The 17,966-nt window shown below is 42.1% G+C and overlaps 1 protein-coding gene across 15 annotated transcripts in view; it reads right to left on the reverse strand.

Moving 5' to 3' along the window:
* The window catches only part of DTNA (dystrobrevin alpha), a 340,802-nt gene that overhangs the window by 34,612 nt on the left and 288,224 nt on the right, over window positions 1–17,966 (reverse strand). For 10 of the 15 annotated variants that reach the window (XM_075353296.1, XM_075353295.1, XM_075353298.1 and 7 more), the window contains 4 exons: window positions 17,385–17,498; window positions 4,309–4,405; window positions 3,423–3,443; window positions 616–775 (listed from right to left, as the gene is read on the reverse strand). In XM_075353296.1, the coding sequence (XP_075209411.1) occupies window positions 616–775; window positions 3,423–3,443; window positions 4,309–4,405; window positions 17,385–17,498 (392 nt within the window). The remainder of the gene's footprint in view (window positions 1–615; window positions 776–3,422; window positions 3,444–4,308; window positions 4,406–17,384; window positions 17,499–17,966) is intronic. The other 5 variants (XM_075353300.1, XM_075353299.1, XM_075353306.1 and 2 more) reach the window with 1 other exon arrangement.

The following is a 17,966-nucleotide window of genomic DNA, read 5'->3' on the forward strand; positions in this document are numbered from 1 at the left end:
TATGTTTTTATGACTTAGATATTTTTCACCTGTAGGATAAAAACACTTTAAAGATGGGTTATGCGGCTAGATAGGCAGTTCTTGCTGCTGTAGAGCCATAGTAGAAAACAGTTCGTTTTTTTTATGTAACTATATATTTCAATGCCAAACTGGTGTCTTTTTCCAGTTTAAAAAGAAAAAAAATATATTAGTTTGCTGTTGAAAAGTTTAGTATATAAAAAATATATGTTTTCTACTACTACAGCATCAAGAACTGTCTATCCAGCAGCATTGCATATCTTTAAAGTGATTTTATTTTTCATTGGTGAAATTTATTTGGGAGTTATCCCCTGGCCACAAGGCAGCAGTGACTTTTTTTAAGAAGGTACCCCATTATTCCAAGTGAGCAATACATTTTTTTTAATATTTTTTTTTTCTCCTCTAAGATGGCCACCCTATTGTGTTCACATTCTTTGCCTCTACAGTGCATCCTTAGAGAGATTTTTTCCCTTTTTTTTGCAGCAATTTTTCAAATGGATACACATTCTGTGACGACAAGATATGGGGCCTCATTGGTTTGTAAACTCATAGTACAAGGCTAGTAATTCTCAGTTATGACTCTCAGTTATGACTTACCTTGAGCAAATGCCTCTTGCACATCTCCGCCAACCCCTGTGAGAGAGTCCTGAGGAGTGTGTGTTGGGGTGGAGCAAGCCGATGCAGACCGTATAGGCATTGGAATAGGCCGGCTGATGGTATGACTGGGAGAGGAGCGAGGAGAGCCAGCCCCCTGAGTCTGAAAAACAAACAATGATCAGTGGGAACATGGATATATGGGAAAGTATGGACATTATTATCTATTTTGTAACTTAGTAATTCTTATTCAAGATCCCAAGCTCATCCAGATATTGTCATCATGGATTTAGGACACCTAAAGGAAATTATTTTCAGCAATACACGCCCCATCCATAATAGTTATCATCCTACTTTTCTAGGGACAAATCTAAGAAACAACCAAAATAAGAATTTATTACTGCATCTTCCAAGTTGTATTAAGAAATGTTTCAGAGCATTGTAACATTTAAGGGCAATACGTGTATATTAGATTTTGCTGCCTCAAAACTATGACTGTTTGCCCGATTCGTAATTAAAGCGAATTCAGCAGCTAATATCTCCAAACAAGTCATGCAACTAATGTGCCAAATTGTACAAGAGGTATAATGTAACAAAAAACAAGCTCCATAACTTGTATCACATATGTAAGTAGCAGCATGCACGGCTACAGCTTCTGTCCAAGTAGGTGTCGGGTTATTAGCCATGCACCTTCATATTTCTGGTCAATATTAAGGACACTTAACATCACGATTATTGTTTCATAGAAGTATGATATTTGCACATTACTTATTTGCATCTAAAAGGTATGTGTAGACAGTAGAACACATTTGTGGTTTTGCATGCTAAGGATTTTCATAGCTACTGCATGCCTTTAAAGAGGTTTTCTACTTCTTAATATGACCCCCTTTTATTTATCCAAACTATTCCTAACTAAAGGGTACTTTACACACTGCGACATCGCTAGCGATCCCGTTAGCGATGTGAAATTCTAGATCGCAAGTGCGATCTTTTGAGATCGCACATGCGTAAAATGACCTATGTGCGATCTCAAAAGATCGCACTTGCGATCTAGAATTTCACATCGCTAATGGGATTGCTAGCGATGTCGCAGTGTGTAAAGTACCCTTACTTAACACTTTCCTAATATACTTTTGCTATCTACTCTGCTCCTATAATCTTATCTCTATCAGGCTTGTAAATACCTTTATTGTTGATGTAGCTTTTTTACATAGTTACTTAGGTTGAAAAAAAGACCTAGGTCCATCTAGTTCAAGCTTTGATCCTTCCGATCTGGAGACTAGAATCGGACCAACTGAGCAGCATAAGTCACTGGTGAGGCTGCCTGTGTGAGTGACAGCAGTCTGGGCATGCATGCCCAGATCACGCGTCACTCTCCTCTCAGTCTGCTTTACAGTGCGGTGCTTTCATGTGACAAGCACTGCGACGTGCAGTTTGTGCAACGTGACATACTATCTAATGATCGTAAAATCACAGCACTTGTCACATGTAAGCACCGAACTGTAAACCAGGCTGAGATGAGAGTGAAGTATGATCTGAGCATGCGTGGCCAGACTGCGGTCACTCACAGACAGGCAGCTCTGTCCCCACCAGTGATGTGCCCTGCTCAGTTGGTTCGACTCTGGTCTGGAGCAGGAAAGATCAAAGCTAGAACAACACTAAAGGTATTTACAAGCCTGTTAGAGATAAGTTTACAGGAGCAGAATAGATATCAATAGTACAAAACTATATTAGGAAAGCGTTAAGGCCCAGTCACACACAACGACTTACCAGCGATCTCGAAAACAATGCGACCTGGTAAGTCGCTGGTGAGATGTCACACAGTTAGACCTTACCATTGATGCAGGAACGATACAGGTCGCAGTAGCGACCTGTATAACGATCTCAGCAGTCACTGTGACCCTGTCACACAGTGTCAAACACAGCGATGTGTCCTGCCCAGCAGGACATCGCCTTTGAAGAAAATGGCCTGGACCATTCGGCAACGACTAGCGATCTCACAGCAGGGGCCTGATTGCTGGTAGGTGTCACACATAACGAGATCGCTATCGGGATCGCTACTGCGTCACCAAACCGTGACTCAGCAGCGATAACGTTATGTGTGACGGTACCTTTAGTTAAGAATAATTAGGACAAATGAAAGGGGGTCACATTAGTAGTGGAAAACTCCTTTAATGTTGCAGATTGGCCACAGATTTCAGCACTTGCAATTTACCCCTATTTGTGCATTATAAATGGCACATATTAAGACTCAGAAAAAAAAATGGAGTGTATCTCATCATGTGCGTATTTTTACACTTATTACTTAAAACCACATAGGACAAAAGTGAAGGTATTCTTCATAGCAGCTATTTAGATTAGATCCAATTTTCCAATCGGCTATAGAAATCTCCAGCAATGATATGCACATTTATAGCTCAGCCGACTACCAGTACAACAAAAATAAACTCAAACAACAGTTTTTCAAAACCCCAATACATTTACTCTACAAACATAAAATAGCAATAACTTAAGCACCATAGTGTTCAGGTGAGTGTGAATACAAGTAAATATACATTATGTGTGCACACAACTCGTACATAAATACAATACTGATGATCCATAACAACTGACCAACACAGAAAGCTTTTGTTTGATGTCTTATCACAAAAAAAACACAATAGCACTTAAGGCATCTAAATAGATCTAATCTAATAGATGTACATGATTGTTAGCTGCTTGTTAAGTTTGTTAAAATAATATACCATTTTTCACATCCCATGCTAATACAAGACATGCACCCAGTGATGGGAATATACAGGAAGACTTACTGCCTGTCTCAGCTCTTGTTCCTGTAAAATGTTCATACACAACAGAAAACAGAATATGAAGGTTCATTAAAACATATGAGACATCCCAGACTATTCGAGGTTACAAATACAGACTGTAATTCAAACAGGTTGTACAGAATTAGAAAAACATGGCTTCTGACCACACACGATAGTGCAGATTTATTGAGATGTTTCTTACGCCAGTCCTAATGATTGGCATGCAGGAATAATATCTGGCGTATTAAAAGGCATCTTATCACTGGGGAGCGTCTTAAAAAAAAAAAAAAAAAAAGACTGTAGTAACATTTTTGGGGTAAGAAGCACCAGCACGTTTGCTGAATGTGAGGGAGGGTTAAGCCTCACCTCTGTCCTAGCTACTACCATTTTTTCAGAGTTGCTTCAAACTGTCGATACGTCAAAAGTTGCTAAATTTTTAGGCATCTCCTCAATGTGCTAAAATGCTGCGACTAATCAAATAGTTTTACATTAGTTTTCAGGTGGAGACGCTTTTATTTATCGGCCCCTACGTGCGGTATTCAAGTTCAGACTTCATAACCTCAATGGAGCTGCTATATCAGAAACAATATCTGTTGATGGCCAGGCTGAACTCATTGTGCCTGTTCTCTTCGGACCGCAGATGTTACTTAGGTTGAGACGTGGCAAGTACCAGCCTGGGAGACTGGCTGCGAATCCCCGCTTCCATCGACTCAAGTTGACGGCCATTCTGAACTCATTGTGCATGCCCTCGTTGGATCGCAGACGTTACTTTATAGAAACAAGCCAAGGACAAGTGTGGCATTGTTTTTGAAGAAAAGGAGCCATGTTTCTAATACTGTTTAGCCCCTTTACTTCTACTATCACTGTAAAAATAACTTTTAGCCCTCACCTTCAAAAGTTTCATGAGCCCTTCAAGCTGCACCATCAGCTCCCGCCTGCTTTCCTGTAATGCAGACATCCTCTGCTCCAGTTCATCTTTTCTTTGTCTGAAGAATGATTCAGATCAGAAAGCTTACCATGCATTAATTATCATGGATTACAAATTAACCTGTCTCTCTCCCATAGCTGTTATTTCACATATTTGGTTGTAATGTTGTAGGTGCGCATGTAAATTAATGGAATAATGTATCAGTGAGACAATCTATACACAGCTACATGTTTATTGTCACTTTAGTGAGACAGAATGTAAGGGCTTAGAAAGCGAGGTACAGCTGCGAGTCCACCCTCCGTTTGTGCCTATACACACTGCGGAGGCTTAAACTGACCATCTACATTGAATAAATGTAAAAACTGCAAACCATTGGCAACAACTAGTAAAAATTATTCCATTGTCTATTCTTTTTCACTATAATCCAAAATTACAAATTTTATTATTACGACTAAATTTAGTGCATAATGTAATTGAACAGGATGTGTGCAAAATGTAATGCCCTTTGTTAGTTCAGCAAGAGTGGAAAATGTTCTAGAGTATCTAGTTTACTGAACATTTGACCTTTTCAATCTTCAAGTGCCCCTAGAAATGTTCTATAGGGTTGTAGTCAGGTGCCTACGGTGACATGTACATGACTGTCAGTACTTCTAGCTCCTATTTGGTTTTCAAGTAGCTCTTTCCAGGCTTTAAAGCAAGAGTCTCAAACACGCGGCCCGGATCAGCTGCTGGCAGGGGTATTTCAGTGTGGACAGCTTTTATCTTTGCGAAAATAAATTTCAATTGAATGTGCATCTAAAGAAGCACATTCAACTGAAATAAAGCACCGACGTTGGCGGCCCCTTGACCGGGCAGCGATAGTCAAGGTATCCACTGTGGGCCACATGGGCAGAAAAGAGGAAGCCGAAGGAACGGAGGACAGGTGAAAATAAATTTTCTTTTAATGTGTATGTGAAGAACAGCACAATAGGGAATTGTACTACAAAATGGGGACCAAGATAGGGCATTACAAGATGAAGACCAGGATGGAGCCATTTATACAAGATGGAGACCAGAATGGGGACATTGCTACAAGAAAGGGACCAGGATGGGGCAGTAGTACAAGAGGAGGACCAGGATGTGGCCATTATTACAGGATGGGAACAAGGATTGGGACATTACTATTACAAGGGGACAAGGATGGACACATTACTACAAGATGGGGGCTAGAATAGGAACATTACTACAAGAAAGAAACAAGGATGGGCACATTACTACAAGAAGGGAACAAGGATGGGCACATTACTACAAGAAGGGAACAAGGATGGGGCATTATTACATTACTGCATTTAATATTCTTCAGTGTCTGAGTGACCCTCCATTATATATCTTTTTCTATTGCACACACTGCTGTTGATTTTGTATAGTATTTTGTATAGTACTTACAAGCTGCATTTTTTTAATTTATTTATTTTTTACATACTGTGTGTTGTATTTGCATTGCACCCGTCTTCTAATTTCCAAATGTTTCTCTCCTACTCATTTTTTTATATACTTTCAGCTTTCCCCAATTGTGTCTTAAGGCCCCGTCACACGCAACGACATATCTAACGATATATCGCAGGGGCACATCCGGCATCGTTAGCGAAGTCGTTGCGTGTGACACCAACGAGCGACCGTTAACGATCAAAAATACTCACCTTATCGTTAATAAGTCGTTCATTTTCAAAAAATAGTTGATTGTTGAGGTCGCAGGTTGTTCGTCATTCCCGAGGCAGCACACATCGCTACGTGTGACACCTCGGGAACGACGAACTACAGCTTACCTGCGGCCGCCAGCAATGAGGAAGGAAGGAGGTGGGCGGGATGTTACGTCCTGCTCATCTCCGCCCCTCTGCTTCTATTGGGCGGCCACTTAGTGACGCCGCTGTGACGCTGCACGAACCGCCCCCCTTAGAAAGCAGGCGGTTCGCCGGCAACAGCGACGTCGCTAGGCAGGTAAGTCCGTCTGACGGCTCCGAACGATATTGTGCGCCATGGGCAGCGATTTGCCCGTGACATACAAACGACGGGGGTGGGTACGCTCGCTAGCGATATCGCTACATATGACGGGGCCTTTAGATGTTTCTCCTCAGACACAACATTGGGCTTATGTTGACTCTGTTATACTTATCTTCTTTTGCCAGGCATGTATTCATGCAACATATTTTGTGTCCATCTATTTACCTTTTTAATAGTCTATTTTTCTCCTGTTTCTTTCTCTTTCTTTCTTCTTTCTTTCCTTCCTTTTTTTTTCTCTCTCTGCCTGTCTGGCCATCTAGTGGACTCTTTGCGGTAGAACAGCTTGCTAATTTGCATTTATGCATTTTGTTAAATGACTTTTTCACTAAGTATATACATTTTTTTTTGTGTGGACAAACCTTGTAGATTGGGTCTTTTAAGTGACATATCTCCTTTTAAAATTACTTTAAAAACTTTCTCAATAAAGATATAACTGTTATCAAAGAACAAATTCTCTTTGGCTTAATACTCATCAGTAACAGCTGTCATCTCCTATCTCAGTAATGGTAAAGTCTTCACTGAATACAGATTTTACCTCAGAATTGAGAATTTTGATAATGACTGATCAATTCTGGCAGAAAAAGAAGAAAATTTATGTGATAAAATATATTACAAAGTTGCTTATTTTCATGTGTACTATTCATTTATTAATTAAAAATGTAAATGAAAAGTTATGCTTTAGGTAACCACATAGCCCATAGTCAACGGCAGACAGGCTCTTACTCACTGATTTCTATAGAAGAATTTTCTGGACATGATGCATAAAAAATGTCATTGTGCAGGAAGAGGATATGAGCTGTTGTCTCTCCCTATCATGAAGACTGGCTCCCGCTTTATCTATTGTATATGGTTGTTACACTTATTGTGATCCTGTCTGTGATAATATTGAGATGCTGGTCAGTGAACTCTACAGAACAGCTTGTATTGGCCTAAAATCAGGTGGTTTTGTGGCCAGTGTAAAAATTGCAAAATGGTGATATTAGAAATCTAATTTAAACATTTGGTAATTTTCAGATGAAAATAACACTTACCAATTTATGTACACAGCCTCTAGGCTAACTTTTGTGTTTTCATGGTAACAGACTAGAGAACCCTATGTACCACCTGATTTTGCAGTAATGTGTTACTGCCTTCCATGTAACTCCTCTTCTAGTGCCTGTACTTTAGGAAGGTGAAGCAGAGACATCGGCGTAACACAAGACTAAGGGTACCGTCACACTTTAGCGACGCAACAGCGATCCCACCAGCGATCTGACCTGGTCACGATTGCTGCTGCGTCGCTACATGGTCGCTAGTGAGCTGTCAAACAGGCAGATCTCACCAGCGACCAGTGACCAGCGACGCGCAAGCGACGCTGCGCTTGCACGGAGCCGGCGTCTGGAAGCTGCGGACACTGGTAACTAAGGTAAACATCGGGTATGGTTACCCGATGTTTACCTTAGTTACCAGCGCACACCGCTTAGCTTAGCGTGTGCAGGGAGCAGGAGCCGGCACTGGCAGCGTGAGAGCTGCGGAGGCTGGTAACGAAGGTAAATATCGGGTAACCACCTTGGTTACCCGATGTTTACCTTGGTTACAGCTTACCGCAGGCTGTCAGACGCTGGCTCCTGCTCCCTGCACATTCAGGATTGTTGCTCTCTCGCTGTCACACACAGCGATGTGTGCTTGTCAGCGGGAGAGCAACAATAAAAAAACGAACCAGGGCTGTGTGTAACGAGCAGCGATCTCACAGCAGGGGCCAGATCGCTGCTCAGTGTCACACACAGCGAAATCGCTAATGAGGTCACTGTTGCGTCACAAAAACCGTGACTCAGCAGCGATCTCAGTAGCGATCTCGCTGTGTGTGAAGTACCCCTAAAGGTTCAGAAAGATACTGTATAGTTGAACTAAGGTTCACTCTTTGCAAGCACAATACATAATCCTAACTAGTCATTTATTAAAGGGTTTGACTGGTGGAAGCATGTTAGCACCTATCCACAGTATAGGTTAGAAGGGACATGGACTAGCTCTGCGTGCTGTAGGACGTGTGTGTGTGTGTGTCCTTCTGCCATTGTATTACAGCTCCTGCTATTCTTATGGTAGTGAGCTAAAACTTATATCAGTCAGATTACACTAGGCAACAAAATTTCAAAAGTTGTCAGCTTCAGAAATCAGATTAGCCATTTCCTAATTATTTTGATGTGCTGAATTCAAATATGACAAGGAAAACGGATATTTGGCTTTAGTTTCCATGAAATCGAAGAGTTTGCGTTTTACTGTTACGTAAATTAATAAATTATATCATGTAGTTACTTCTACAAATATAAAACTGCACATGTATTGTCAAGCACATTTTATTAGATGTATTCAGAGGAAACTGAAGTGTATTCAAATCTACTATATAATTAACCCCTTAACGACAGCCGATACGCCTTTTAACGGCGACAAATTAGGGTACTTCTTCCGATCCGCCGCTTTTTAACGGCGATCGGAAAAAAGGGTATAGCGCCCCCCAGAGTCTCAGCTGCCGGGGGTAGCTGAGACCCTGGAGATCATGATTCAGGCCGGTTTGTTCAGTCCCCGCTCACCTGATGACCGGTATACACCGTATACCAATGATCAGGTTACAGTAAATGGCAGCGCCGGTAAAAAATGATTTATCTCCCATCTGGCATAAACAAACATGTCAGAAGGGAGATAAATCTCCTAACCGGTCCCCCGGTGTTGCCAAAGTGCCCCCCCCCCCGCAAAATCCAAGATGGCCACGCGCACACCGGCGCACACAGCAGCGCGCCGGCCGCATTTACCCTTTTCCTCTGGTTTCTGTCGCATGTGCTATGACACATACGACAGAAAACTGCTCCCCAGGTCCTGCCAGGTCAACCCCTATTCCCCCCGGTGTCCCCCGTACCTGTCGGAGCGCTGATCCCCGCGGCCCCCTCCTCCTTCACAGCAGATGCTGGTCACACGTGCAGAGCAGCTGACAGCTCGGCTACATGTGTTCAGAGACGCTGGCTGCTGCTCGGCACACTGCAGCTGTGACTCGGGGAGGGTGGGTGCAAATTCTTTGCACCCACTCTCCTCAAATGGAGGGTCTGCACTCCTAGAAAATGGGGGATACGTTCCCTGAACGTGCCCCCCATATTCTAGAAGGTCCAGAATCGACGTGGGACATCCAAAATGGATTACAGCAGGGACACGATTTTTTTTTTTCTTTTCAATAAATTGGTGAAAGAGGGAATATTTTGTGGAGTGTTTTTTCAAATAAATTTTCCTTTTTGTTGTCAATTTTTTTTATTATTACTGTCAATTAGTTATGTCTGGTATCAGATAGACGCCGTGACATCACTAATTGCTGGGCTTGATGCCAGGTGACATTACACATCTGGTATCAACCCCATTTATTACCCAGTTTGCCACCACACCAGGGCAACGGGATGAGTTGGGGCGAAGCACCAGGACTGGCGCATCTAGTGAATGCGCCACTTCTGGGGCGGCTTCGGCCTGCTATTTTTAGGCTGGGAAGAGTCCAATAACCATGGATCTTCCCACCCTGAGAATACCAGACACCAGCTGTCAGCTTCACCTTGGCTGGTGATCTAATTTGGGGGGACCCCACGTTTGTTTTTTTTTTAATTATTTATTTATAAATAATTTAAAAAAAAAAAAACAGCCTGGGGTGCCCTCCAAATTGATCACCAGACAAGAGAAAGCGGTCAGCTGTGGTTTGCAGGCTACAGCTGTCTGCTTTATCCTAGCTGGCTATCAAAAATAGGGGGGACCCCACGTCATTTATTTTCATTATTTTTTTTCTTTTTGGGCTAAATACAAGGCTAGGCATCCTTTAGTGCCACATGAAAGGCACTAAAGGGCGCCAGCTTAGAATATGCAGGGGGTGGGACGTTATATATGTTTGACATCTATCCATTCATCCATTGTAGCATTTTAGGCTATGTGCCCACAATCAGGGTTTGCAGCAGTTTGGGTGCAGTGTTTTCCCTGCATCCATAGCGCTGCGTTGTGCAGTAGAAGCACAGTGGAAGGATTTTTAGAAATCTCATGCCCACTGTGCTTCTTTTCTCCATAGCATAAACCGACCTGTGGCGCAGCTTCCCGAGCCTCAGCATGTCAATTTATGCTGCGTAGATGAGTGTGTTCTCTGCAGGTAGAATAGAACTAAAGTCCACAGCAGCTTGAACCCAAATCCTGGGCATGGGCAGCTGTGTTCTCCCGTGGACAACACTCACATCTCTGCAGGAAGGCTGACACTGTGTACTAGACGCCGTCTCGCTGGATCATGGCCACATAGCCTAACAGTTAGAATATTGTTGCTACAGCAACATTTTTGTGAAGTACCTGTGGATTCAAAATGCTTACTATACTCCTGAATAAAATCCTTGAGGGGTCCCGTTTCCAAAATGGGGTCACTTGTGGAGGGTTTCTGATGTATAGGTACCCAAGAGGCCCTGGTAATGTGACATGGTGCGTGCAATTTATTTCAACTTTTCCAAAATTCAAATGGTGCTCCTTCCATTCCAAGCCCTCCCATTTATCCAAACAGAGGTTTTTGGCCACATATGGGGTATCCCTGCGCTCACAAGAAATTGGATAACAACCTGTGGGGTCAAAGTTTTGTTGTTGCCTCTTGAAAAAGTGAGAAATGTGATGCTAAAGAAACATTTTTGTGAAAAAAATGAAAATTTTCAATATGGCAACCTAAGCTTATCAAATTCTGTGAAGTATTCGTGGATTCAAAATGCTCAATATACACCTAGATAAAAGCCTTGAGGTGTCTTGTTTCCAGAATGGGGTCACTTGTGGGGGACCTCCACTGTTTAGGCACCTTAGGGGCTTTCCAAATGCGACATAGCGTCCACTAATTATTCCAGCCAAATGTTCAGTCAAATGGCACTTTTTCCCTTCCGAGCCCTGCTGTGCACCCAAACAGTTGATTTCCACCTCACATAAGGTATCGGCATACTCAGGAGAAATTGCATAATAAATTTTATGCTGATTTTTTCCTTTTACTCTTGTTAAAAAAAAGCTATCTGGTTGAGGTAACAATTTTGTGGTAAAAATGTATTTTTTTTTATTTTCACAGCTCAACATTATATACTTCTGTGAAGCACCTGGGGGTTCAGGGTACTCACCAAACATCTAGATAAATTCTTTGAGGGGTCTATTTTCCAGAATTGGGTCACTTGTGGGGAACCTCCACTGTTTAGGCACCTCAGGGGCTCTCCTAATGCAACATGGTGTCCGCTATTGATTGCAGCCAATTTTGCAGTCAAATTGCACTCCTTCCCTTCCGAGCCCTGCCGTGTGCCCAAACAGTTGATTTCCACCACATATAAGATATCATCAAACTCAGGAGAAATTGCACAATAAATTTCATGGTGATTTTTTTCCTGTTACCCTTGTGAAAAAAAAGCTACCTGGTTGAAGTAACAATTTTGTGGTAAAATTTTATTTTTTTATTTTCATGGCTCAACGTTATAAACTTCTGTGAAGCACCTGGGGAATCAGGGTACTCACCAAACATCTAGATAAATTCCTTGAGAGGCCTAGTTTCCAATATGGGGTCACTTGTGGTGTTTTTTTGCTGTTTACGTACCTAAGGGGTCCTCCAAATGCGACATGGTGCCCGCGATCTTTTTCAGCCAAATTTCCTTTCCAAAATTCAAATATTGCTCCTTTCGTTCCAAGCCCTCCCATTTGTCAAAACAAAGGTTTCAGACCACATGTGAGGTATCACCGCGCTCATAAAAAAGTGGGTAACAAACATTTGGGTCAAATTTTTGGAATTACCCCTTGAAAAAGTGAGAAAATTGATGCTAAAGCAACATTTTTGAGAAAAAATGACAATTTTCAATATGACAACGTAACGTTATCAAAATCTGTGAAGTACCTGTGGGTCCAAAATGCTTACTATACCCCTCGATAGAAGCCTTAAGGGGTCTAGTTTCCAAAATGGGGTCACTTGAGGGGGGTTCCTGCTGTTTAGGTACCTTAGGGGATCTGTAAATGCAACATGGTGCCCGCAATCTGTTTCAGCCAACTTTGCTTTCCAAAATTCAAATATTGCTCCTTTCGTTCCAAGCCCTCCTATTTACCCAAACAAAGGTTTCTGACCACATGTGTGGTATCAGCGCGCTCATAAGGAAGTGGGTAACAAAGTGTGAGGTCCAATTTTTGGTGTTACCTCTTGAAAAAGTAAGAAAATTAGTGCTAAAGCAACATTTTTAGGTAAAATGTTAATTTTTATTTTTTTTCATTCCACATTACTTTAGTTCCTGTGAAGCACCTGAAGGGTTAATAAACTTCTTGGATGTGGTTCTGAGTACCTTTTTAGAATGGTGTCACTTTTGGGTATTTTTTGTCACCCAGGCCTCTCAAAGTCACTTCAAATGGGATGTGGTCTCTAAAAAAATGGTTTTGTAAATTTTGTTGAAAAAATGGGAAATTGCTAATGATCTTTGAACCCTTCTAACTTCCTAACCCCAAACAATTTTATTTCAAAAATTGCGCTGATCTAAAGTAGACAAGGGGGAAATGTTATTTATTAACTATTTTGTGTGAGATAACTCTCTGGTTTATGGGCATAAAACGTAAAAGTTGGAAAATTGCAAAATTTTAATTTTTTTTTCTCAAATTTCAGATTTTTTCACAAATAAAATAAAAAAAATCATCCTAAATTTACCTCTAACATGAAGTCCAACATGTCACAAAAAAAACAATCTCAGAATCACCGGGATCCATTGAAGCGTTCCAGAGTTATAACCTTATAAAGTGAGACTGGTCAAAATTACAAAAAATGGCCTGGGCATTAAGTACAAAACTGGCTTCGCCCTTACGGGGTTAATTCACATGTCTAAGCACTTTTAACAATTATAATTTTAACTTAATATACGTTATTGCACAGTACAAAATATGTCCTTTGTCACTGGATACTCGGCTCCTTTTTACTTGTCTCTTCTATTCAAGCATTGGATATGTCTGGTGATTGTAAGCATCGAAGGGTTCCAATTACCCTGATCTCTTTTTTCCATAGTCACAATTTCCTGGTGAAATTGCTCATCGTGCTCATTACTCACTGCTCCGCAGTTTGGTGCAAAGAAGTCTAGATGCGAATGCAAGAGATGAATCTTTAATGACCTGTTGCAGCCAAGATTCTGATATGCCTGAAGAAGATTTTCCACCAGCTCTTTATAGTTGTCTGACTTGGTGTTTCAAAGGAAATTTGTTACCACTAACTGGAATGCTACCCATGCAGCCTTTTCCTTCCCATGCAGTAAACGGTGAAACTCCTCATCTTGCAGAAGCACACGAATCTGAGGACCAATGAAGACTTCTTCCTTTATCTTTGCTTCACTCAACCTTGGAAATTTACAAATGAGATACTTGAAACCTTCTGCATTTTTGTCCATTGCCTCTACAAAGTTCTTCATGAGACCCAACTTGATATGCAATGGAGGTAACAGAATTTTCTGTGGTTCGACAAGTGCTGGAAGAACATTATTAGTCCCCGGCTGCAGTGTATTTCTGAGTGACCAGTCTCTTTTCTTGTAGTGTTCTTGTCTTGATAGACTGTCCCATTCACATAGGAAACAACAGTACTTTGTGTAACCAACCTGGAGGGCAACCAGCTTTAATGCCGGCGTCACACGGTACGATCTATCATGCGATCGCACGAGCGATCGTACCCGCCCCCGTCTTTTGTGCATCACGGGCAATTAGTGGCCCGTGGCACACAAAGTCGTTAAACCCCCGTCACACACACTTACCTCCCTGACGACGTCGCTGTGGGCGGCGAACATACTCTTCCTGAAGGGGGAGGGACGTTCGACGTCACAGCGACGTCACACAGCGGCTGGCCAATAGAAGCGGAGGGGTGGAGATGAGCAGGACGTAACATCCCGCCCACCTCCTTCCTTCCGCATTGCCGGCGGGACGCAGGTAAGCTGTGTTAGTCATTCCCGGGGTGTCACACGGAGCGATGTGTGCTGCCTCGGGAACGACGAACAACCGGCGCGCAGAATGAGGACCAACATTTTGAAAATGAACGACGTGTCAACGAGCAACGATAAGGTGAATATTTTTGCTCATTCACAGTCGTTCGGAGGTGTCACACGGTACGATATGTCTAACGATGCCGGATGTGATAAACTAACGAAGTGACCCCGACGACATATCGCCCGATATATCGTACCGTGTGACGCCGGCATAAGTCACCACAGAGGCACTGATCCTGATCCTTGTCCTGATCTCCTTTTTTGCAACCAAAATACAGGTTGTAGGCTTTCTTAACCATATGAGTCAAGTTTTGCTTTTGTGACTCAAAAGTCACCTCACCACAGACATAGCAGAAATGATCTGCTTTATTAATGCAAGTCCGAGGCATCACTGAATAGTTGAACAATGATATCAGTCGAACGCTGAAAACGCTGTGTTAATGATAGAGGGAGAACATGCGCCTTTTATAGAGTTGTGTGATGCAAGTTTAATTAGGATTGCATCATCTTTCTTTCTTTGGCATCTACCATTGGTCATTTAAAGATGATGAAATACTGATGACTGAATTCATTAGTCATTTGGAGATGATGCAATATTGAAGAAGCAATCCATTAGTCAGTTGGATAGTGCAAAACTGATGACGCAAGGCTGATGATGTATTCCTTGCCTAGCGTTGTATCAAACACTGTGAGAAATATCGATGCAACCCTGAATCATAAAAACTAGAGCCAAATTCAAAATGTAAGCATCATTTTTGTTTTCAGCACCCCAAAATTAATTAAGTCCAACTGTTTCCATGTCTGAACCGATTTTGCTGTTGACTAGTGTTACCAAGCAGTCCTGCTCATGTCTGCATACCTCTCACAGCGAAATAATGCCAAAAAGAGGGCGTATGAAGCTCCATGCAGAAGACGCACACCAAGATGGGAAAAGTCTCTAAAATGGTCCACAGGGGAAGTGAGGGTACTCTGGATAAAACTGGATGATGTTGAAAATATGCTCCGTGGCAATATCATCAGAATAGTGGGCTTCCCTGAAGAATAGGAGGGTCCCCAACCCACCAATCTCATTGAAACATGGTTGCTACAAAAGGTGAGGTGAAGTCACAGAGTTCACAGACCTGCTTCTCCTGGCAGAATACCACTTGTGTTTTTTGCCAAGAGATGCAGATTTGTTGCTGACAGTTTTACAGCATATTCCTGCACCCTATGTACACCTCCTGGCAAAAAATGCATCAAAACACCATGCAGTTTTGATGCGATAGTGATGCGATTTTTTGCCAGGAGGTATAGATTTGGTGCCGGAATATGGTGTCAAAATTTCAGTACCAAATCTGCATCTCTTGGCAAAAAATCCACACAAAAACTGTTTTGACGCCGTGTCGGTGCGGTTTTCTGCCAGGAGGTGCAAATTTGGAGCTGAAATGTTTGCACCAGATTTAAGAAACAAATTTGCACCTCCTGTCAGAAAACCGCTCCAAAACCGTGTCAAAACAGTTTTTGTGCATTTTTTTGCCAAGAGATGAAGATTTGGTGCTGACATTTTTATACCACATTCCTGCACCAAATCTACACCACCTGGCAGAAAAAAAAAATCGCATTACTATCGCATCAAAAGCACATGGTGTTTTGATGCGGTATTTTTGTCAGGAAGTGTAGATTGGATGCAGGAATATGCTGTAGAAATTTCATCCCAAATCTGCATCTCTTGGCAAAATACCTGCATCTCTTGGCTTTCTGCCAGGAGATGCAGGTCTATGAACTCAGTGACCTCGGTGATCTTTTGTCTTTTATTGCAAATAAAGGATTTTTTTTCCGGTGTTTGTGTTTATTTCTTTTCACTTACAGATTAGTAATGGGGGTTTCATAGACATCTCCCATTACTATTCTACAGCTTAGTGGCAGCTGTGAGCTGTAATTAACCCCTGATTACCCCGACTGCCACCGCACCAGGGTAATCGGGAGGAGCTGGGTAAAGTTTCAGGATCCTGGCGGCGGTAGGGGGACCCAACAAGCATGGGTTTCCCCAGCCTGAGAATACCAGTTCCCAGGTGTTGGGCTTTTTCACGGCTAGGTAGGAAAATTGGGGGACCGCACATCCTTTTTATAAATAATTAATTTAAATAATTTAAAAAAAAAAAGCTACATGTGGTTTCTCTTATTTTGATACACAGCCTAGATAAGCACATGGCAGGGGGCTGCAGCCTGTAGCCGTATGCTTTATCTATGCTGGGTATCATAATATGGGGGGACCCTATACCATTTTTTTATTTATTTAGTTTTACACCAATCTAGAGCCTCAGACAGGGTCTGTGATTGAAAGCAGTCAGACACACTGCTTCTCAGGGTGGAGGTGCTGTCTTACTGCAATCAATCACAGATGCTAGAACTGCCGGTGGGCGAGCTAAGCAGTGATATGTATGAGCGATAATGACCGGCTCCAGAAGTAGCGTTAGAGCCGCACGGGAGACTCGGTATGTATAACCCGCCTGCTTTAATCCCCCTATCCTGTCTACCACCATTTTTAAGAGCCGGATTCGATTCTGGTCCCTATTGACTTTTATGGAGACCGGTGTCTGGCGAAATATCTGGAATCAATTCCGAACTAGAAACGGGTTTGGTTTTAAATACCCGGTCACACCACCGATTCCGGGTATCTGTGAGTCCGCCCATCACTAATCTCTGTTTATATATTCCTCATGTAATTATAGAAACACAAGAAAGTGCTCTGGCGTTATCACAAAGAACTTATAAATGTGAAACTAAATAAATGTCATACAAAGTGGTAAATCCATTTATGTAATGGCATGACAAGAAGAACACTATTTGACATTACTTTGTGCTTGATGTACATTGAGTTTTATGTTGTGGTCTGTTTTTTTTTGTTTGAGATTTGTATTGGGACAATTCTGCTGTCATGACGACTATTCCCCAAATTGGTTAGTAACCGCATGGCTAGGGACAGAATGTAAATACTCTGCGTCGATAGATTTTATCTTTTCCTACCTGAGCAGTCGGAGTTCTGCCAGAAGAGTGGGATTCTGTTGTGCTTTTTCTGGTGTGGGCTGAGAGGCCTGCTCGTGTTCAATTCTTAACCTTTGTATTTCCTGTAATATTTCTCTGGAAACAGACAGAACAAAATGTTACTGTGACATACAACATATGGACGTTTATCACCATTCTGTAAGAAAGAAGTCTGGAATTCTGCTAAATAACAGTCAATTAATTCATCTTAAAAGGTAGTATATCAGAAGATGGTCAGTTTCTCCACAGTTAGACTTCAGGTTCACTCTTTTCTGGTTTTGCTCCTCTAGTAAAATGAGACCATCATGTTCTGGTAACAAGTATACTTGGTTAAAGGGTTATTTCCATCTGGAGAGGTTTTCACCTGCTCATAGCATAGGTGACAGTTTACTTACTGGTGGGGTCAGACTGCTGAGGCTCCACCAATCCCGAGAACTAGGCTGTTAATATGTCCCACTGGAAGCGAGCGTTGGCTGGGCATGTGCACCAAAACCTTCACTGAGATAGCCGGGTACATCGCTCGGCTTTTCCGGCAGTCTCATAGAACATGAAGGGAGTGGTGTG

Source organism: Anomaloglossus baeobatrachus, chromosome 6 (assembly GCF_048569485.1).
Source record: "Anomaloglossus baeobatrachus isolate aAnoBae1 chromosome 6, aAnoBae1.hap1, whole genome shotgun sequence".
NCBI classification, from domain to species: Eukaryota; Metazoa; Chordata; class Amphibia; order Anura; family Aromobatidae; genus Anomaloglossus; species Anomaloglossus baeobatrachus.